This window comes from Mustela nigripes, chromosome 3 (assembly GCF_022355385.1).
Source record: "Mustela nigripes isolate SB6536 chromosome 3, MUSNIG.SB6536, whole genome shotgun sequence".
In the NCBI taxonomy this organism is placed as follows: Eukaryota; Metazoa; Chordata; class Mammalia; order Carnivora; family Mustelidae; genus Mustela; species Mustela nigripes.
In genome coordinates, this window is record NC_081559.1 from 94809393 (window position 1) to 94831579 (window position 22187).

Genomic DNA, 22187 nt, shown 5'->3' on the forward strand with positions numbered 1-22187 from the left:
TTTTTTAGATTGGGAGTAGAAATAAGATATCCAACATAATCTTTTTACTTAAAAATGTCACTCTCTCTTACATTTTGAAGTTATTGTTGTCAGCTCCAAACTACATGATTGCTCTTATTTATTCGAGGTCAATGTTTTTCCTCTTATATTGGTTCTTTCCTCAATAGATTTAACTGAATTATCTTTGATGTGATTTTATTCTTCCTAGAGATCCTAAACTCTGTGATTTTAGTGGAAAATCAGCAATACATTATGTGTCACAAATACAAAGTTTTAGGAAACAACAATTATTGGACATTCTAATGAATTCTATGCCAAAACCAGGTAAGTACTTCTATTTCACTTTCAAAATTCCCCTTATTGAAAAGCCTTATTAGAAATCTTTCTTTTTCAATGTGTATTTGATGGATTCATTTAAAGATATCAAAGCAGGGCACCTGGATGGCTCAGGTGGTTAAGCAACTACCTTCTGCTCAGGTCATGATCCTGGAGTCCTGGGATGGAGGCCCCTATTGGGCTCCCTGGTCAGCAGGGAGTCTGCTTCTCCCTCTGACCCTCCCCCCTCTCATGCCCTCTCTCTCTCTCAAATAAATAAATAAAATCTTTAAAAAAAAATAAAGATATTAAAAAAATAAATAAATAAAGATATCAAGGCAGCAGCAATTTATTGAGCAGTGACTATATACAAGGCCCATGACTAAGTATTCTGGGGGATGCAAAGAAATCTAAGACATAGCCCAAACTCCTGAAAGTATTTAGTTTGGTCAGGGACACATCATGTAAGTCAGGAGAGAAAGAGGTTTTCATGAGCTTAAAAGAGGAGAAGGGACATACTATGGTCCTTAAATGCTAGATAGGATTTGGAAGGAAGAGAGGGACACCTGGGTAGTTCAGTCAGTTGGGAATCCAAATTTTGGTTTCTACTCAGGTCCTGATCTCATGGGCTGTGGGATCGAACCCCACCTCGGCATCCTAGCTTGGTGGGAAGTCTGCTTGAAAGATTTTCTCCCCTTTTCCCCTGCTTGTTTGCATTCTATCTCTCTCTCAAAATAAATAAATAAATCCTTAAAAAAAGATTTGGAAGGAAGAGAAAAAGAGACAAGGTTTGATACAAGTAGGGAGAGAGAGTCTGAACAAAGAAATAGAAATAGTCACAGAGAAAAAAGTAGAATGAAAGAAGTTTCATTGAGTAACATGTGACCTTGTAAAAGCTGCTTGACTTTCTTGTCTGACTGAAGCTTCTGGGCTGGGAACAAGGCCGTTCCAAGTAAGGTTTCACCATAGAAGTGAAACACAACCTGGTCCTTGAAAAGCGATGGGATCTGATTTTGTAGAGCAGAGGCATCATGGTGTAAGTGAGCCTCACTTATACCAGGGGCAAACAAGACACTAGGAAGTTCCTGTTGGGGAGCAGGAATACATAGTAAGATTAGATACCAAAAGAAACTGGGTCCATTGAAGATCGATTGAATGCAGATTTTTTTCAATAAAATAGAGTTGCTAAAGAAGTTTAAGCCAGTGAGTGATGAAAGCCATGTTTTAGGAAAATTAAGCTGTTGTTATTGTGTAGAATGGACTCGAAGGAAGAGATTCATAGCAGGGAGCTCTATTAAGAGAGTACAGAAGTGTGTGTGTGGTGACAATGGTCAGAGAAGAGTCCTGGGTTTGGTGTGGGACTGCGCCTGCCAGGAGCTGGGTGCAGTGACCCTAAGAGCTATTGTGGAAGAAAAATTCACAGCATTTAGTGATGTGAGCATTTAGTGATGAGACAAAAGTCAGGAGAGTTCAATTTGATTCCAAAGTTTCAGCCCAGGGAAGGGGGGGTGGGGGATGGAAAGACAATCAACAAAAGAGAAGACCACTCTTATTTGGTGAGGATATTGAAGGTAATGAGTTCTAAAGCACTGTGTGTGATGGAACCTTGCCTTTCAAGTAGCAATGTTCTGTAGGACAGGGTTGTGGGAGGGGATGAGTTGGTATTTGGGAGTTCACTACAAAAAGGGAATTGTGAGGATCTGCGAGCAGGTAAGATCACTGGAGGATTGCAAAGGGCTGAGCAGAGCAGGGATTCCCACAGTTAGGGAGTGGTGTGCACTTAGGGACCCAAGGGCAGTGAGACAGAGAAGAAGGAACTGGGGAGAGTTGCAAGAAGCAAGGTGTAGGAAAATACCAACTTGGAAAAGAGGTTGCAAAGCAGATGTGGTAAGGAAGTGTGAAGTTTCAGTGATAGGATAGAGGCAGAAGACTGCACGGAGTAAGGAAGGAAAATATGGAGGGTCCGAGTAGAGATAAACCTTGTGCAATTTTGTATCAGTTACAAAATAACTGGAAGAGATCTTGGAAGAGGAAGAGGTTTTTATCAAAGAGCCTGCCCTTATTTGAAAAAGTCATGATAGCAGGAGGGCTGCATAGGAGACCACAGTCCCTCAGTAACGACCTGGGAGTTCACCGTTCGGTGTTCAGAACTCTGCCAATTGAATCTGGCTTCAAGTGTTAGACAGAAAATGTGCCTGGTCTTAGCAACTACAGAACAGATATAATTTCCAGCCCATTACTAGGGGTTTCACTTAGGTTTCACTGTGCCTAACTTTTGTTTTTTAAGCAAACAAAAACCTATCCAGTCTGTGGACTCTTGTCCTCACACCCTTTCCTGTGATAATTATTGCCTGAAGCCTCATCAGGATCCCAGATCATGATTTTAGGAAAATCTTTGACAAATGGAACTGGTTTTAGAACCAAGAGCTAGATCTTCCTATGAAATTGAGAGAGATGAGTCTTATCAAAACAAATTTTCCTGTTTCTTTTGGCAGAAAGACATGCTGAATCATTGCTTGACATTTCTCATGATACAAACTCTTCTCCACCCAGTACAATGACAGTTACTACAAACCGAAATATAATCTTGCAAAGCATCAGCAGCAGCGAGGTAAGATGTTTTTTCTTTAAAGAAACTAACAGGGTGCCTGGGTGGCTCAGTGGGTTAGGCCACTGCCTTTGGCTCAGGTCATGATCTCAGAGTCCTGGGATTGAGTCCCACATCGGGCTCTCTGCTCAGCAGGGAGCCTGCTTCCTCCTCTCCCTCTGCCTGCCTCTCCATCTACTTGTGATTTCTCTCTGTCAAATAAATAAATAAAGTCTTTAAAAAAAAAAAAACTAACAAAAAATGAATAACCTACTCCATCGACAACTTCATTTGTATTGCTTGAATATTTTGTAACAATCGCACATTACAATTATATTTTTAATGTAATCACAAAGTAATTGAAAGCACATTTAATAAGACAGTGTTTCCGGGGCGCCTGGGTGGCTCGGTGGGTTAAAGCCTCTGCCTTCGGCTCTGGTCACAATCCCAGGATCCTAGGATCCAGCCCTGCATCAGGCTCAGCAGAGGGCCTGCTTCCTCCTCTCTCTCTCTGCCTGCCTCTCTGCCTAATCTCTCTCTGTCAAATAAATAAATCTCACTCTGTCAAATAAATAAATACATAAATACATAAATTTTAAAAAAAGTAAGACAGTGTTCCACAGGTTTAATCTCAGACCACTAATTAGCTAGTCAGCTTGGAGTCTTGTGCATTGTGTGTGTGTGTGTATACCTAATACCACAGAATTTTGGACCCATATTAAATAATAAAATATAGCTTATGTTTATGTGTGTAAATGTGGAAAAAGAGAAGACCATTAATCTGATCATGTCAAATCCATCAGAGGGTACCACAAAGAAGGTGCTTCTTCTTGGCCACAGTCACCACCACACCCCAAAAATCCCCTGCTATGATGAATGACTCCACAAAAAGTCCCTCACAGTTCAGTAACAGTACTAGTAACAAACAGTGTAATCCATAGAAAACTGTGGACTGATACACCATATATACAATAAACTGGTAACAGTTGTTGCCTACAGGGAGAGAATTGGAGACAAACTTTGCACTGTGTACTCATTTGTACCTTTTCAGTTTTTATGAAAATTAACATAGCCCAGACAGTTAAAAATATTGCTACCCTATATTTTATTGGTAGGAAAAAATATGGCCACAAATTGTTTATTTTTAAAAGTTGATGAGGGGGATGTCTGGGTGGCTCAGTTGGTTAAGCCTCTGCTTTTAGCTCAGGTCATGATCCCAGGGTCCTGAGATGGAGCCCAGTGTCCTGTTCCCTGCTCATCAGGGAGCCTGCTTCCCTTCTACCCCTGCTGCTCCCCCTGCTTGAGCTCTCTCTCTCTCTCTCTCTCTGTCAAATAAATAGATAAAATCTTTATTTAAAAAAAAAAGTTAATGAGGTATGGAGTATAATATTTATAAACAACAATAAGGACTTTTGGAGATGGTGGAGTAAAGACCTTTCAGTCCCTTTCTCCTTTGAAAAATCATCCCAAAACAACAAAGGAAACAAAAACCAAAAATTTAATTTGAAAAAATTTCTTGGGGCGCCTGGGTGCTCAGTTTCTGCTCAGTAAAGTTTCTGCCTACATTTCAGTCCATGATCCCAGGGTCCTGGGATTGAGCCCCATGTAGGGCTCCCTGCTTAGCGGGGAGTCTGCTTCTCCCTCTTCCTCTGCCCTTCCCCCCGACTTATTCTCTCTCAAATAAATAAATAAAATCTTAAAAAAAAAAAAAGAAACAAACCAAACTTTCTTGTTTTGAAATAATTATAGATTTATTGGAATTACAAAAATAGTACAAAGACATCCTGTGTAAACTTCACCAGCGTCCCCCAATGGGAACTATTATCATAACTATAGCAGATTGTCAAAACTGGGAAGTTGACATCGATGCATTACAATTAGCTAAACTACAGACCGTGCTTGGATTTCACTAGAATTTACATACATTCTTTTTTCTTTCTTTGTCTGGTTTTGTGTGTCTGAGTATACAATTCTGTGACATTTCTTTTTTTTTCCTAAGATTTTATTTATTTATTTATTTGTTTTAGAGAGTGAGTCCCCATGCTGAATGGGGAGCCCCACGGGGGCTAATCCCATGACCCCGAGACCATGACTGGAGACAAAACGAAGACTAGGTCACCTAACCAGCCGAATCACCCAGGCACCCCTGGTTCTGTGACGGTTCATCCCCTGAATCACCAGAATCAAAAATTCGAAACTGCCACCACAAGGGTGACTTCATAGCCATACCCTCTTCCCTTCCCTAACCCCTGGCAGCCACTGATCTGTTCTCCATCTCCATAATCTTGTCATTTTGAGAATGTCATATAAATGGAATTACCATACATAAAAACTTTTCAGATTGGCTTTTTCTACTCAGCATAATGCTCTTGAGATAGACCCAAGTCCTATTAAGTTTTCTTTACACTGCTAAGTTGTATTCTATGGCACAGATATTCACAGTTTACTTAACCATTCACTTGTTGAGTCATTTAGGTTGTTTCCAGTTTTGAGCTATTATATATAAAGCAACTATGAGCAATTGTGAATAGATTTCTGTATAAATATACATTTCATTTCTCTAGGATACATGTCCAAGAATCCATTTACTGGGTCATATGGTAAATGTCTGTGTAACTTTTTTTATTTTTAAGATTTTATTTATTTATTTGACACAGAAAGAGAGATCACAAGTAGGCAGCGAGGCAGGCAGAGAGAGAGGGGGAAGCAGGCTCCCTGCTGAGCAGAAAGCCTGATGCAGGGCTGGATACCAGGATCCTGGAATCATGACCTGAGCTGAAGGCAGAGGCTTAACCCACTGAACCACCCAGGTGCCCTAGCTTCTTAAAAAACTGTCAATTTTCCATGGTGGCTCTATAATTTTATTTATTTATTTATTTGTTTGTTTATTTATTTATTTATTTATTTATTTGACAAAGAGAGAGAGAGAGATCACAAATAGTCCAAAAGGCAGGCAGAGAGAGAGGGGGAAGCAGGCTCTCCTCTGAGAAGAGAGCCCAATTCAGGGCTTGATCCCAGGACGCTGAGATCATGACCTGAGCCGAAGGCAGAGATTTATTACACTGAGCTCCCAGGCACTCCTTTATCATTTTATATTCCCACTAGCAATGAATGAGATGTCCAGTTTTTCTGTCCCCTGGCCAGCATTTAGCACTATCAGTATTTTTTATTTTAACCATTTTAATAGATGTATGGTAGTCTCTCATTGTGGTTTTAATTTGCACTTCCCTAATGACTGATGTTGAACATTTTTTCATGGGTTTACTATTCCCCATTAGCATAAATTGTTCAGACTTTTTAAAGTTTTCTGATTGGTTTGTTTTCTTAGCGTTGGGTTTAGAGAATTCCTTATGTATTCTGGATATGTGATTTGTAAATATTTTCTACTAGTTAATAGGAAGAACTGGATTGTTATTTTCATCTCTGTAACTTGGCTTTCATCAAACAGAAGTTTTTTTGTATTTATTTATTTATTTTAAGATTTTATTTATTTATGTGACAGACACAGCAAGAGAGGGAACACAGGCAGGGGGAGTGGGAGAGGGAGAAGCAGGGGGGAAGCAGGTTTCCCATTGAGCAGGGAGCTGGACACTGGGCTTAATCCCAGGACCCTGGGATCATGACCTGAGCTGAAGGCAGACGCTTAACAACAGAGCCACCCAGGTGCCCCCAAAAGTTTCTGATTTTGATGAAAATCAATTCATCTATTTTTTATGGGTCTTAATTCTCATGTTATATCTAAGAATTATTTTACTTGATCTGGGTCCTGGTTACACAAATGTGTTCAGTTTATAAAAATTTACGGATCTATGCACGTTTCCGAATGTTTGCCACACTTAAATTGAAGGTAATGGCAAGGGGAGGCATATGCTTTCAAATACCTGAGAAAAGAATTTTTCCCAGCCTCGGATTCTATATCCAGACAAACTATCAATCAAGTATTAGAATTGAATAAAGAAATTTTTCAGACATACTTAACACTCAAGCATTTTACTTCTCAAAAACCTTTTAAGGAAGCTACTATGTGCCCTATTAAATTAAGGGAATAGAGGGGCAGCTGGCTGGCTCTTGAATTTGGGTTTGTAAACTCGAGCTCCATGTTGGGTGTAGAGATTACCTAAAAAAAAAAAAAAAAAAAAAAATCTTTGGGCCACCTGCGTGGCTCAGTGGGTTAAAACCTCTGCCTTCGGCTTGGGTCATGATCTCAGGGTGCTGGGATCGAGCCCCACATCGGGCTCTCTGCTCTGCAGGAAGCCTGCTTCCTCCTCTCTCTCTCTCTGCCTGTCTCTCTGCCTACTTGTGATCTCTGTCTGTCAAATAAATAAATAAAATCTTTAAAAAAATCTTTAAAAAAAATTAAGGGAATAGATAAAAATAAAGAAGGAAAATTGGACCATGATGCAGGGGATCTGGACTCTAACACAAGAGATAGAGAATCATTGGTATTATGGAGAAGGCAAGTTCCAAGGTGTCAGCCATGTATCAAGTCTAGGGAACAAAGAGCTGAAATAATTTGGGGTGGAGGAGGGGAGAAGAGCAGGATAATGGGGATTTCCAGGAAAGCAATGGAACTAATATATTATCTCCTATATTTAACCAAGTGGAGAAATCACTGGAGGTTGGGAAGATTTAGGGATTAAAAAATATAAGAAAATGAGTAAAACAAAACAGAAATAAAAATGGGGGTATAAGAATATGATACTGTCTACATAATAAAAAGTCAGTAGGTAATATTTTATTTTGATGACTCAGGAGATAGCAGGACTATTGTATCAGCTAGAGATATGGAAGAAAATATCAAAAGAAACAATTAAAAGGTTGGAAGTGGTTACCTTAGAGGGAAAGGGTGGGGAAGGACACTGATGACCTTTACTTAAAAGTTTTTACCATTATTTGACTTTTTAAAAAACATGTAAGTTGGACACACATTGAAATTAATTTGAAATTAAAATATAGAGATGGTTGGGGGCAGCTGGCTGGCTCAGTTGGTGGAGGATGCAACTCTTGATCTCCAGCTGTGAGTTCAAGCCTCACATCAGTTGTAGAGATTACTTAAAAACAAAATCTTTAGGGGCGCATGGCTGGCTCAGTTGGTTAAGTATCTGCTTTTGGCTCAGGTTATGGTCCTTGAATCAACCCCCACATCGGGCTCCCTGCTCAGGAGGGAGTCTGCTTCTCCCTCTCCCTCTGCTCCTCCCACGGCTTGTGCTCTCTCTCTCACTCAAATAAAGTCTTTTTTTTTTTTTTTTAAGATTTTATTTATTTATTTGACAGAGAGAGATCACAAGCAGGCAGAGAGGCAGGCAGAGAGAGGAGGAAGCAGGCTCCCCGCTGAGCAGAGAGTCCGATGCGGGGCTCGATCCGAGGACCCTGAGATCATGACCTGAGCCGAAGGCAGCGGCTTAACCCACTGAGCCACCCAGGCGCCCTTCAAATAAAGTCTTAAAAAAATAAAATATTTTAAAATATATGTATAGAAATGGTTAAATCAGGACTCCTTTGGGGCATGGGATGGGATGAGGTAGAATGGAAATGTGTATTTTAATACTATTCTTACTATTTTTTTAATATTAAAAAACAGTGTAAGGGTGTCTGGCTGACTCGGTAGAGCATGTGACTCCTGACCTTGGGATTGTGAGTTCAAGTCCCACAGTGGATGTACTTAAAATCCTTAAAAAATAAAGAAATAAAAACCCAGCTTATTTAATACTATTTGAGTATTTTCCTTTGTGAATTTATAATTTTTTTTAAAGATTTTATTTATTTATTTGACAGAGAGAAATCACAAGTAGATGGAGAGGGAGGCAGAGAGAGAGAGAGGGAAGCAGGCTCCCTGCTGAGCAGAGAGTCCAATGTGGGGCTCGATCCGAGGACCCTGAGATCATGACCTGAGCCGAAGGCAGTGGCTTAAACCACTGAGCCACCCAGGCACCCATGAATTTATAATTTTTTAAAGCAGGTTAAAAAACAAAAACCAAACCAGAGTTGCTCTGATACACTGGTTCTCCACAGGGGGGCGATCTTGCCCTCCTGCCAGGGGGCATCTGACTGCATTTGGAGACATTTTTTATGTCACAACTGGGGTGGAGGGGCAACTGGCATCTAGTGTGGGTAGAGCTGAGGGATTCTGCTAAACATCCTGGAGGGCACAGAATCATACCCACAATGGCAAGTTATCCAGTCCCAATGTCAGTAGGGGTGAGGCTGAGCAACCCTGCAAGGAGCACATTTTGTCACAACATTGAAGGTTGTCTTGGTTTTGGTTACTAATATTATATAGTAATTGAAATAAAATACCTAGAGACTAATCTTGAAAGTAACAGTCATGCATTAGAAATTGGTAAACAAAAACACATTTGCTTTGCATTTTTTTATGGTATGTTTAAGCAATTTTCTTTTGTAAAAGAACTAAACATCCCTTTACAGTAGTACATTTTTTTCCATGCAACTTAAAAACACTTACTGAGCCTTCCCTCCATATTTTTCTTATTATGATTGAAATAACTTTGAAGTCATTTCTGAGGGAGAAACAGACTCTGACTATTGAACTTGCCTTTTCTTCTTGTGCTTTCTCTAGGGTTTAAATCATAAAACCCAAGGTCATCCTTCACTTCTTTTCTTTGAATGAAAGCTTGGTTTTCTTTTTTGCTGTCTGCAATAGGTTTTTCTCATTTACGAAAATAGGCAGCTGCCTTACTTGTGGGATTGCCCCCTGCGAGACTTTACAGCCTCTCCCAATCCCCTTTCATCTAAGAAGAATCTTCCTTTCCAACTTAATTACTTATGTTTCTTCTGCCTCTTTTCTCTTCTGTATGTTTGGGATTCCGTTGTTTGAGATTCGAATACTATACTAGTCTATTTTTTCTAGTCTATTGTTTTCTAGTCTATTGTTATCTCCTGCACCATTGTCAGTGGTTTATGAAATCCATTTATGTTGGGGTTGTTCTAATATTTTCTCTCCTTCACTCATGACTGAGTGTCATTATTTCAATTGTCCTCCTTGGGGCACCCAGGTACATCTTAAAGTCTTTCATATTTATCATTCTAAAGGAAGTTAGAAAATCTGGAGCTGTTTCTGTTTTAGAGTCTTCATTTCCATGATGACCTTCAAAGTATATGTTATTCTTTGTATCCTTTTTGTGTATGTGTGATGCTTATGGTTTTTTCAGTTTATTCTATGGAAGAAATTGTCGTCAGATACTTACAGGTGTCACATATCTTTTTTTTTTTTCCCCCATGCAAAACTTACAAATTGGGTTTTAGTATTCTTGTCTCTTAATTTTGCTTACTGTTATTGATTCTTTTCTTTCTGGTCCTTTTTTTTCCCCCCCTTAAGATTTTATTTATTTATTTGAGAGAGAAAGAGCATGAGCAGAGAGGAAGGGCAGGAGGAGAAGGACAAGCAGACTCCCCACTTATCAGGGAGCCTGACAGTGCTCTATCCCAGGACCCTGGGATCATGACCTGAGCTAAAGGCAGACACTTGGCCTACTGAGCCACCCAGACACCTTCTGGTTCTTTTTGAGATTCTTTTCTTTTTAAAGATTTTATTTATTTATTTGACAGAGAGAGATCACAAGTAGGCAGAGAGGCAGGCAGAGAGAGAGAGGAGGAAGCAGGCTCCCTGCTGAGCAGAGAGCCCAATTCAGGACTCTGATCCCAGGACCCTGAGATCATGACCTGAGCCAAAGGCAGCAGCTTAACCCACTGAGCCACCCAGGCGCCCTGAGATTCCTTATTTTAGGCATTTCATGATAGCATGAAAGCAGAAGGTTAAGGGCTCTGGAACCAGACTTCAGAGTCTGAGTGTGATTCCAGCTCTACCACTAGCTAGCTACATAACTTTGGTTAACCTCTCTGGGCCTGTGTGTAAAAAGAAAACAACAGTTCTTACCTTTAGAGTTAGTGTGAGGATTAAATGGTTAATATGTGTAAGTTGCATAGAGGAGTGTCTGACACTATGTATGTAAATGCTAGTCATCATCATGGGTTTTTGTAGGTAGGTGTGCACAGACTCTGCATCTTTCAGATTTTCCAAAAGGACCAGCTAATAAATGAACTGAGCAATAGAGACTGATCACAGCTCATTAATAACAGATACCTGATGTGAAGACCAATCGTATATTAAGACTTCCATATGAAGGCTGCTATTTTCCAAAGCTTAACATAAAAATTTCATTGTGTCGCTGTAATTATGTGAAATCATAGAAATCTATTTCGAGGTCTCATAGAGTATTCCAGACTAAGGATCCAAACAAAAACTATATATATATATATATATATACACACACACATATTTTTTATATATTTATTTATATATGTGTGTATATATTTGTATTTATGTTAATATAAATTATAATATAATAATAATAATAAATTTATAATATAAAATTATATTTATATATTATATATAATATCTACTATATAAATATATAAATATATTATATATTTATAATATTTATATATTTATAAATATATTATATATATTATATATATTATATTTTAATAATATTTACATATTTATAAATATATTATATATTTATATAATAGATATTATATATTATATAGAATATAGAATATATATTTATATGTATTTATATGTATTTATATTATATATTAATATAATAATATTTAATAATAATCAAATTTTATTATTTATTTATTAAATAATAAATGATATTCTTATTTAGTAATATTTATATAATAAATATATATTTATATATGTTTATATGTATTTTTATATATTTATATTATATATAATATAAATTTATATTATATTATAATAATATATTATTAATTATTAATTATATAATATAAATTATATTATAATTTATATAATATAAATATAAATACATATAAATATACATTTATTATATAAATATTATATATTTAGTATATATAAATATATATATAATATATTTTTTTATAACGGAAAAATTCAGGGGTCAAGAGACATGTGAAACTATCTGTAAACTTTTTTACTAATCAAGGTGTACACATTCAAAGAACAATAAGATGAGTAATTTCATGTATTATATCCCTAAAAATGAAAAGTGATAATTTTGCTAAGGGGGCAGATGTAGTAAAACACCCTCATGCATTGCTGGTAGAGTGTAAGTAGTAAGTGCAAACTTCTAAAGTAATGGGTGAAGAGGCTCAGTGGGTGGCTCAGATGGTTGAGCATCTGCCTTCGGCTCAGGTCATGATCCCAGGGTCCTGGAATTGAGTCCCACATCAGGTTCCTTGCTCAGCAGGGAACCTGCTTCTGCTTCTCTCTCTTTCTGTCAAATAAATAAGTAAAATCTTTTTAAAAAATTAAATAAAAATGAGGCGCCTGGGTGGCTCAGTGGGTTAAGCCTCTGCCTTCAGCTCAGGTCATGGTCCCAGGGTCCTGGGATCGAGCCCCGCATCGGGCTCTCTGCTTGGCGGGGAGCCTGCTTCCTCCTCCTCTCTCTCTCTCTCTGCCTGCCTCTCTGCCTACTTGTGATCTCTGTCAAATAAATAAACAAAATCTAAATAAATAAATAAATAAAGGTAAAGTAATGTGTGTAAAACAACTTAAAAATGCTCATACTCTTTGGATCAATAATTCCATCTAGAAATTTACTCTAAAGAAATAATACAGAAGCGCCTGGGTGGCTCAGTGGGTTAAGCTTCTGCCTTCAGCTCAGGTCATGATTTCAGGGTCCTGGGATCAAGCCCTGCATTTTGCTCTCTGCTCAGCAGGGAGCCTGCTTCCCTTCCTCTCTCTCTCTGCCTGCCTCTCTGCCTACTTGTGGTCTCTGTTTGTCAAATAAATAAAATCTTAAAAAAAAAAAGAAATAATACAAAATTGGGGTATTCATTGCAAGGATGTTCACAGCATAATGTGTAATATTGAAGAATTAAGAACTGCCTAATAAACATTATGGGCTTCTATTGTAAGACTCACGGGTTTAACTAAACATTGTTATGATAGATATTTGTTGAAGGAAAGAATTTACAATTACATTAAAATAATGTTTACTTAGGAAATTGCTATGTAATTTGTACTTGTCTTCAGTGAAAAACCTGGACAAAACAATGTATGATGCAACTATATATTTTTTTTTGATGCAACTATATTTTTAAATACTTTGGAAAAAGACTAAGGAAATATTATTTCTATGTTAACAGAATTTGCTTTTCATTTGTAGGATAATAGGAGATTTTTTTTCTACTGCATTAAAAAACATTTTTTTTTGTATTTCTATATATTCTAAAAAGAGTTCCCCACTCCCCCTTTGTAAATTAATGGGATGGAGAAGAAATGTGCCCCATAGTGGTAGAATTTTTGAAATGCAGAGAAGAGCAAGCCATGAAATTCATAGCAGCCTAGTATCAGGGTGACCCAGCCCAGGTCTCCTATTTGCCAGTGACAACCGGGATGGTCTGAGACAGGGTTCCTAATCCTTGCCAGGCGATAGGAAATGCTTTAAAAAGCAGGTCCTACTGCGTAATATGTATGACTATGAAGTTATTATGATTGAATACCTAAAACATTTTAATGGCAGTGTAAATGAAGGATTTTACTTTTAGTATTTTCTGTGATAATTAAAATGAACAAAGTGAAAAAGATTCCCAAGCTTGACTGGTTATGAATATCAGAGTCTTTGTGATGGACTGCCTTGCCCACCTGTGTGACAGGCATCTGCGCTTAAGGCAAAGACTTTATATCCACCAGTTCCCTTAAATAGGTGGCTCACGCAGATAAGAGAAGCCAGAGAGCTCATTGTAACTTCCGGGTTATGAGGGGGTATTTTAAAAACCTCTTGCCTCTATCACTGTTATAGACTTTAAATAGGGGAAAATCACTGGACGCAACAACTTCTAAGGAAGGAACCTATTGACAACAATGAATTCTAATAAGAAAACACTTCTCATTTGGAGAGTTAGGGATTACTTTTCATAAATCAAGTTGGTTTTCAACCATGGTTCTTAGCATAATGATTACTTTCTACATGGTAGAAAGGAAGTTTTTCCTTCCTTGAGAGGTTGCATGCCATGATTAGATCAGAAAGCTGTCATAGTGAAAACTTTAATCAGCTTTGCTGTCTCCTTTCAGTCTAGAGTTATATCTGCAGCTTCCATATGGGGCAGGTTTTCCATCCTTGCCAACTGTAAATGATGCCCCTGGGAGGCGTTATGGAAAAAAATCACGTTCCTTTGGGGTTGTTCACTGCTGTGGCCAAAGGATTCTTTCCAGTTAGCCCAGATAGAATTCGTGGCAGCTTAGCAGCCTGGATGCTGACATGATGAAAAGTATAATTTCTATGTGTCCATGTGATTTCAGCTTTGATCTTCATTTTCGATTATGCACTTAATCATGTCCATGGGACTGTCTGAGCTTGGTGCTCAGGAGGAGATACTTTTCCCATTATTTCGGTCTTAAATACTTTCTCCAACTTAAAAGGAATCCACCGTGTGTAACTTAGAAAATCACTATTCATTTTGTCTTAGAAAATCACTATTAGAAAAATCACTATTCTTTTTTTTTTTTTTAAAGATTTTATTTATTTATTTGACAGGCAGAGAGGCAGGCAGAGAGGGGAGAAGCAGGCTCTCTGTGAGCAGAAAGCCCAATGCAGGGCTTGATCCCAGGATCCTGGGACCACCGCCTGAGCCAAAGGCAGAGGCTTTAACCCACTGAGCCAAACAGGCACCCCCCAAAATTACTATTCATTCTGTCAACAAAGTAGTACATTAAATAATTGAGTTGCTATTTCATGATATTGCAGGAGTTTGACCAAGATGAGGACTGTAGTCATTCCATATTGGTTACTGAAGGAGGAGATCCAAGTGGTGATGGACAAGATTGGCAATCCGGGACAGAAGGTATCTGGGCTATTATTTGTGTTATTGTATACACTGATTATTTGGACCCCACTCTCCCCCCACCCCGCCACCCCAATTTCAGTAGTCTTGGTAGAGAACTTTGAAAACACAGAAAATCTCAAAGGTCAAGAAAACCCACTCACAGTCCTATCCTTTGATCTTTATCTCAATCAGAGTCTTGGCCACTTGCCAGCTAAAATGGCCATCTCTCTTATGTCTCTCTCTTGATTCACCTCACTCTCTCCCGCTTTCCTTTTTGTCCGATAACATCTTTCTCCCCATTTCTTTCCTCTCAGAATCTTCCATCAGCTCCAGGGATCTGTTCTCTTCCAGAAACAAGCATTTCTCCATCAGCTGTTATCCCAGGGCTTCTCTCTTCTGAAAAAGATGGGGAACTGAACAAGGCTCTAAAGCCCCAAGTCTCAGTCTTTTATTCCATGAGGACATACGTCTGGAATTTTCCAGAACAACACCCATTCCAAATATGTTATCCTGTCATATCCATGAATGCCTTTGCATTTAACAGAGCACAAGGTATTTGCAGATTCTCACTTCAGAAAATGGTCTTCACAAAGATCACAATGGTCTACTCACCTATAAATTTCTTAAATTAAATGTTTATTCACACTGCTCCAGTTTCTCTTCGGTAATTTTCTGGCTTCCATTTCTAACTCTGCAGGGAAGCTGTCCGCTTTGATTCTTTTCTCTGCAACCCTGTGAACCTCCTCAAACACCGCAGTGCCGGCCCAACCACGATCTCCTTTGGCCTCTTATGCGATGCTGCCCTCTCCTGTCGAGCTCCTGTCTCTCTCAAACTCACTTGGAATCTCCTTTGTCCAGGCTTAGGGTGGAGAATAACTAAATAATTAAAATTTAAAAAATCCTGGCCCTCTTCCAAACACCCCTTGTGGTCTGACTTTGACTTTTGAACACTTCAAAGCAGAGTTCTCAGAACAGTTGTATCCCAAGTACCCTCCAAGAGATTAAATAATTTGTTTATTCTACTCTATTTGGAGATGACTTGCCATTTGAGGTGCAATTAATTCTTTTAAAATAATTTATAATGTCAGGGGGAACTGGGTGGCTCGGTTAGTTAAGCTTTTGGCTTCAGCTCAGATCATGATCTCAGGGTCCTGGAATGGAGCCCTGCATCGGGCTCTCTGCTCAGCAGGAAGCCTGTTTCTCCTTCTGCCTCCCACTTCGACCCCCACTCCTTGTACTCGCTCTTTTGCTCACATTTTCTCTTTCTCAAATAAATAACATCTTTTAAAACGTTTATAGTTTTTTTATAAATTTAAAATATAAAAAATTTTCATAGAGGAGTCATAGCACATATGTAACACCTCCACTAAGCTCTTGCTTAGAATTTGAGCTCTTGCTTAAAATTTTGCTTGAAATTTCTCAAATTTGAAAGAAGCGATTATGTTTCTGGTATATTTTCTTCTCATAGTTATTAGTCTTTAGTAGTTACTCTTTCAAGTCACAAGTGTGAAACAAAAACGTGTGGAGCAGGGTGCCTGGATGGCTCAGTGGGTTAAAGCCTCTGCCTTCGGCTCAGGTCGTGATCCTGGGGTCCTGGGGTCGAGCCCCACATCGGGCTCTCTGCTCCGTGGGGAGTCTGCTTCCTCCTCTCTCTCTCTGCCTGCCTCTCTGCCTACTTGTGATCTCTGTCTGTCAAATAAATAAATAAAATCTTTAAAAGAAAAAAAACGTGTGGAGCACTAGTGTGCGTTGTATTCATCTTAAGTATCAATAAGTCTCTTTAACTCCCATTTATATATTTTTAACATACTTGAAGTTGTTGATGTGTAAGTGCTTGCACACTTTATACAGACTTTATGTATATGCCATGTGAGTTTCTATCCTGTTGTAGATACACACATTTAATCATTTAGTTTATCTTTTTGTTCACTGTATTCTATTCAAAAGGGAGTATGACCAAAATATATATAAACTCTATAATGTTTAGATCACACCCATAGACTTTTAACAGCTAAATATTCCTGCAGCTTGCATTAGCTTAATTATAGGCTTTTATAGAAGGTAATTTATAAAGTACAATTTATGCCACCCCTAAAAAATTCCTCATCTTGGGCACTTGGGTGGCTCAGTTGGTTGAGCAACTGCCTTCGGCTCAGGTCATGATCCTGGGGTTCTGGGTTTGAGTCCCACATTGGGCTCCCCCTGCTCTGTGGGGATCCTGCTTCTCCTTCTCCCTCTGCCTGCCACAACCCCTGCTTGTGCTCTCTCTCTCTCTGTCACATAAATAAATAAAATCTTAAAAAAAAAAACAACCCTCATCTTTTTCCTTAGTATAAAAATCTTCTTGCATTCATCAATCAGCTAAGTTCCTAGAACAATTATCAGATGCAAACCTCAAAGACTACCTTGAACATGTAAAATTCCTCTCTTCATAAATGGAATAAGAATCTATTTCCTAAAAGTACTGTGCTTGAAAATTTTTAATGCACTGTATCCATCAGGATTCTTGTTGCAGAAAACAAAATTTAATTGAGTTAGAAATGAAGGAAGTTAAAAAAATATATTAGAAAACTCACAGACCATTGAAAAGCCAAAGGAGAAGGACAGACTCTAGGTTCGATTGTCAGGAAGAATTCTGGTAATCACATCTCAAAGCCGGCTGCTCACCCCCACATTACGTTGCTCTGCCCCAACCAGGAAGTTGCTCACTTATCAAGCTTGGAAACTCATCCACCTGCAGACAAGAACACCAGCAAAAACGATGACTGCATCTTACCTTTTTCATGTAACTCATGAAAAGACTCTGGCTCTCCAGTTGGCTTTCTGAACTCGAGTGGCAAAGGAGACTGGAAAATATAGTTAAAAAAAAAAAAAATCCGTGTTGAGATTCACAGTTTAGGAAATTATAAAACTGTGGAAAGGGTGTCAAAATATTTTGAACTTTGATGCCCATCAATTTAAACAGAACCAGTAGAAAACACAGGAAAGGAACACAGTTCTGGAGATAATAATGTTTCATCACTGACTGAATTAGACTGGGCCATTTTTCAGTTTTCATTTTAAAAATGGCTGAACTTTAGCAAATTAAGGATCATTTTCCCACTTTGAATATCATTTTCACCTCTTTTGCAAAATTGTTTCTGACTATATTTAAACGTTGCCTTAGTTTCTCTCTACCGTAACCTTTTTCTGCTAGGCTTACTTTACCTCTTCTTAAGCGGAAGGGCACACTCAGGAGCAAGGGTTCTACTTCTACATGTAAAAATCTTTTCTGGCCCACTGGGTAGGTTCAGAGGTTCCCACAACCATTCGCACTATTAGAGAGACAAAATGGGGAACATCTGTATGTTCCCAGCTGATTTCAGAGCCAGCATGTTCTATAATCCCCCCCCCCCCCGGCCCAATTTAGGACCAACAATTAGGATAGGACCATTAGTTTTTAACAATTTCCACAAAGACAGTCACACAGGTATTCCTTATATTTGAATTCCAAGCCTCTCATTTTGTGCTGATATATAGTGTGGTGGTTAGGCTCTTTGAAAAAATTTTAAGAATATATTGACCATTCCAGGGAAGCCTCATTTTTAGACACGTGCTCCTTGCTATTTATTAGAAAACCTGCAGTCATGTCATCATATTGGGAAAACATCAGGAAAACCAAAGGTAGATTATTCAGGAACATTCCCGAAGTCACCCACGAAGAGCAGAGGTGGTCCAGATCTGTCTGATTCATACCCCTCTTTGATCTTCTCTGCTCTGCTTCCTTCCTAGCATTCTATCAGTGGGGCTGATTAAAACCATAGCTCTTCTAGGCCTAGGGAGACTCACTAAACGGCCCTAAGAGATAGGACTGAAGACTGGAACAAGCACCGGGTTGTTCTAGAAGGATACATCTCTATGTTCCTGCAACAACATTTGTATACTTCTATCACAGGGTTTAACTTGATACACTCTGTGCTTTTTTATTTGCTGTCTTTACTAAGGTCACAGTGATACCTTGTTTATTTCTGTATCTTCAGCACAAAGGGTTAGGCTTGGCGTATACTTAATAAGAGTATATGAATACCTGACCAAACCTTAAAGTAGCATGATTCACACTAGTTTTTAAATGTAAATTTAACATGTTATATTGTAAGCAAGCATTGATTCTACAAGTTGGAACTTTCTGTCTTAAGGGTTATACTGGAAATCATTCCATGGAATCAGATAGGAGTTGATCAAAATTCACACACAAGCAAGTTACTAGGGGGCCACGTAAATGAGCTCATTGAAAGTTCCCAGTGGTTGTGTGCAGTAGGTGTCATTAGTTGTACAGAATGAGGTCTTGTTTGCTCCATCCAGGGAGAAAGCATTGCTCATCATAAATCTTTATTTCATACCTGAAAAGTTTTGTTATGCACTTTTTTTTTGCTCATGTATCTGTCATTTGGATGTCTTCTTTGGAGAAACATCTGTTCATGTCTTCTGCCCATTTATGAATTGGATATTTGCTTTTTGGAGTTGAGTTATATAAGTTATATATTGAATACTAACACTTTATCAGATATGTCATTTGAAAAGGGCTTCTTTCATTCACGAGGTTGTCTTTTAGTTTTGCTGATTGTTTCCTTTGCTGTGCAGAGCTTTTTGTTTTGGTGTACTCCCAATAGTTTATTTTTGCTTCTGTTTCCTTTGCCTCAAGAGATATATTTAGAAAAATGTTGCAATGGCCAATGTCAGAGATATCACCAACTGTGCTCCCTTCTACATTTTTTATGGTTTCAGGTTTCACATTTAGGTCTTTCATCCATTTTGAGTTTATTGTTGTGTGTGGTGTAAGAAAGTTGTCCTGTTTCATTCTTTTGCACATAGCTTTCGAGTTTTCCCAGCACCATTTGTTGAAGAGACCGTCTTTTTCTCATTGCACATTCTTGCTTCCTTCGTCATAGATTAATTGACCATAGAGTTGTAGGTTGATTTCTGGGCTTTCTATTCTATTCCACATTCTTTAATTATTAAAAGCATTAGCTAAATAACCAGAAATAAAATACTCAGTTCCCAGATGTCACTGGCATTCATTACTTTCTTCTTTTTATCATCATCATGTGTTTCTACAGGTGTTGAGATTATTGTTACTTTTCCAAGAGATGTCAGTTATCTCCAAGAAGTGAGCCAAGAAGATTTGCAAGAAAACACGTAAGGAATTTTCTTTGAAAGTTTAGGCTGAAATTTAAGTACAAAGGGATACTTGTGTGGTAACCTACATTTTTAGTAATCCACCCTCCAAAAAACACTCTAAAGCAGGGGTTGTAGTAAATATTATTGTGGCAGGAGCTGGATGATACACATTTTAGGCTTTATGGGTCATGTGGCTTCTGTTGCAATGATTCGGCTCTGCAGTAGTGGCTCCAAGGCAGTCATAGACAGTATGAAAACAAATGGGTACGTTTGTGATCTGATAAAATTGCAAAAACAGACTGAAGGCTGACTTTGGCTCCTAGGGCAGAGTTTGCTGACCCTTACAGCAGTGCCACTTAATATGTGATTCTGTGGTCCTTCTATTACCAGTCCGTGATGAAGTCAGGACAGAAGGTGAAAATGTAAACACTTAAAAAGTTGTATTCCAATGTGACCAGGTAATTTTAGGTTCACTGATCTGATAATGAAAAAACTGGGTTTTGTTTTCATGGTTTTGATTTTTGTTTTATTCTTATAATAATTCACTTTTATTATAAGAATGCTACAAAAGTGTCATTCCACAATGGATTGGAAAATTTAAAAACTGGTCCTTTCCCAAAGATAGTTTGAGAAGTCCTGAGCCAGCTAATGCCTTTGGGAGAAGGAAAAGAGTGCATCCCTTATGTCTGCACTTTCCCCCTCTGATTTCTCTGCCCAGGGAAATAGGGACGCAGATGATGTGGGGCGTGAGTCAGAGGGTGGAGAGGTCTTGTCCTTTCAAGAGTACATCTCTTCCATTCAGCAGCACCACTTGGAAATAGTTCTCCAACTTTCTGGTGATATCAGGCTAGACTGAGAAGTGGAGATCCAGAAAACACAGGGAGTAAGTTTTGCATGAAACTCTGTCCTCCCTTTTAGTCAGATAGCCCCAGTGCATGGAGAATGGGCACGAGCACATGCTGTTTCTCTCCCAAATGAGATGGTGGACTTCCCGACCAAGACGCTGACCATGGGACCTTTACTTTTGAAGAACGAGGAAAGTTCCAAGGAGCTCTGTGATGAGCATGTGGGTCTTGTGTTGCCAAGACCTTGCTTAGAACCAAATGTCTCCATGTCTGTAGTCAGAGAAGATGTTCCTCACTTTCTGAAGGGACAGCAAAGAAAATCTGAAGGTGAGTTCATTCAATCACAGTGACCCCTTTATTCTTCTGCCAATAAATGATCTATCTATCTATCTATCATCTTTTTCTTGAATGTTTGAAAAATCTTTACTGTGAACTCGTATTTAGTTGATGTTTACCTGTGGGAATCTGGGGGCTTACATGGAAGATGCCTTCCTCCAGGATTTGAGTTTGCCATTCTTTCTAGCCCAAGACTTATTTACCAGATAGCAGCCCTGGTGCCAGCATTTTCCCTTATGGCAATGCTGTCTTTGGTATTTGCTCACCACTGTCGTAAACCAATTGGCTTAAACCTCCGGGGACAAACCGGAGGTTTGTAGTTCAACACAGTGCATTTACTGGCTTACTGCAATAAAAGAAATCGCAGAGCAGAGAAGCTGTCAGGGCAGGATTTTCAGTAGGGTGCATTTCCAGGAGCTTCCCGAGAAGAGGTGCATAAAGTATACCATGATGGTTTTTCATGGTCTCCGTTTCTTTTGAACTCTGTTCTTTCCGTTTGTTTTGTTCTCTGTATTTTCACATCAGAGGCTTTCCTCACACATCCATTGTTCCTTGGCTTGGCTATCTATTTGTGTTTCTTGGGACTAAAAAGTGCTGTGTGCTCCAGGGAGCAAGTTGAATGGGCAGAGAAAGACCTAGATGGTTGAGTGAGGGATTCCCCAAGTGTCAGTATGCACAGATAGGCTTTTCTCTTGGCCGCTGTTTCCTAGATAGGGAAAACCCAAGGCCCTGACTGGATTGAAAGTCTCTCAGTTTGCCGGCTGAGCTTCCCGAGAAGAGGTGCATAAAGTATACCATGATGGTTTTTCATGGTCTCCGTTTCTTTTGAACTCTGTTCTTTCCGTTTGTTTTGTTCTCTGTATTTTCACACCAGAGGCTTTCCTCACACATCCATTGTTCCTTGGCTTGGCTATCTATTTGTGTTTCTTGGGACTAAAAAGTGCTGTGTGCTCCAGGGAGCAAGTTGAATGGGCAGAGAAAGACCTAGATGGTTGAGTGAGGGATTCCCCAAGTGTCAGTATGCACAGATAGGCTTTTCTCTTGGCCGCTGTTTCCTAGATAGGGAAAACCCAAGGCCCTGACTGGATTGAAAGTCTCTCAGTTTGCCGGCT

General features: G+C 38.8%; 1 protein-coding gene across 1 annotated transcript in view; it reads left to right on the top strand.

Annotated features, from left to right (window-relative positions):
- The first annotated feature begins 239 nt into the window (after window positions 1–239).
- MAP3K19 (mitogen-activated protein kinase kinase kinase 19) overlaps window positions 240–22187 on the top strand; it is a 41988-nt gene continuing 20040 nt past the window's right edge. The window contains exons 1-5 of the mRNA XM_059392823.1: window positions 240–324; window positions 2811–2926; window positions 14659–14755; window positions 19834–19912; window positions 20813–21066. Coding sequence (XP_059248806.1) covers window positions 303–324; window positions 2811–2926; window positions 14659–14755; window positions 19834–19912; window positions 20813–21066 — 568 coding nt within the window. The 5' untranslated portion in view covers window positions 240–302. The remainder of the gene's footprint in view (window positions 325–2810; window positions 2927–14658; window positions 14756–19833; window positions 19913–20812; window positions 21067–22187) is intronic.